This window comes from Myotis brandtii, unplaced genomic scaffold (genome assembly GCF_000412655.1).
Source record: "Myotis brandtii unplaced genomic scaffold, ASM41265v1 scaffold8, whole genome shotgun sequence".
NCBI classification, from domain to species: Eukaryota; Metazoa; Chordata; class Mammalia; order Chiroptera; family Vespertilionidae; genus Myotis; species Myotis brandtii.
Genome location: NW_005371219.1, coordinates 4,370,845 through 4,371,952, shown reverse-complemented (window position 1 = coordinate 4,371,952; position 1,108 = coordinate 4,370,845). Strand labels below are relative to the sequence as shown.

Here is a 1,108-nt window from a genome sequence, read left to right as displayed (position 1 = left end):
TTGTTCCCATTTGCATAGTGAGATCCTGGTGAGGTGAATGCAGCAGAGAAGGCAGCAGCAGGATCTTCTTTGGAAACTTTTTTGATAGCTAGCATTTTGGAGGGTTGTTTGGCACCAGGTGGGTTTTCCCACACTCCAGAAGGGGTCCCAATAGGTCTGCATGGCTGATTCTGTTTGCCAGCTTCTGGATTCAAGGAAGGGAAGTCTTCCTCTTCAAACTGCAACTTTTCCACCTTGTCTTCTTTCCTTTCTTCCATAATCTCTGCAGGTGGCTTTTCCTGAAAGGCACAGCCTTTTCTGGAGTGAAAGCTCCCATTCCAGTGGCGATGGTTTCCTGCGCCACCCCCACTACGCTGGTTCATGCCATCATGACCACGGGAAGAGCCATGCCAACCAGATAGGTTTCCTGTGATTCCAGCATATGTTCCCTTAGAGACACCCGAGTCCACAGAATCATGGAGAAACAGGGAGGGCTGGTGCCAGGAATCTCCTGTAGTTCGTAGAAGTCTATTGTTAAAAAAGCCATCAGAGGAATTATGTTGATGACGGCTTACTCCAAATCTACCATCTCCTCGGGGTAGGTGCTCTCCGTGTTTTTCAAAGGTGGCTGTAGGTGACTAAGATGATAAAGAATAGGGAAACAAACAGTAAGTAGATGTGTCTTTCTTAGGTTTTGTAGTAGGCTTTTAGAAAACAAGAAATGACTGTGGCAGAAACTGCCATTATGAGAATACTAGTGTCCCAGTGCATGGATTCGTGCACACTGAAAGGAAATTAATTATAAGAAATACATATATGTGTGTATATATATATACATATATGTGTGTGTGTGTGTGTGTGTGTGTGTGTATATGTATATATATTTATATGTATATGTATTTATATATATATGTGTATATATATATACATATATGTGTGTGTGTGTGTGTGTGTGTGAATATAAGTATATGAAGGTGCAAATCAGTAGCTACCTTTTACTGAGTATCCACTGAATGCTAATTGCTCTTAACTGATTACTTCATTGAATCCTTTTATAACAACTCTATGGAGATAACAGATCATCCCTACCTACTATAAATCCAAACAAATAAAAGTTCTTTCTTTTTTT

General features: G+C 40.6%; 1 protein-coding gene across 5 annotated transcripts in view; it reads right to left on the bottom strand.

The window, feature by feature from the left end:
- The window catches only part of LOC102240707 (vasculin-like protein 1), a 5,727-nt gene that overhangs the window by 3,194 nt on the left and 1,425 nt on the right, over positions 1–1,108 (bottom strand). For 2 of the 5 annotated variants that reach the window (XM_014531384.1, XM_014531385.1), the window contains exon 1: positions 201–443. The exons of 1 other annotated variant lie outside the window; for it this stretch is intronic. In XM_014531384.1, the coding sequence (XP_014386870.1) occupies positions 201–362 (162 nt within the window). In that variant the 5' untranslated portion in view covers positions 363–443. Of the gene's footprint in view, positions 1–200; positions 444–485; positions 732–1,108 lie in introns of those variants that run through there. 2 more of the 5 variants (XM_014531386.1, XM_005883725.2) reach the window with 2 other exon arrangements.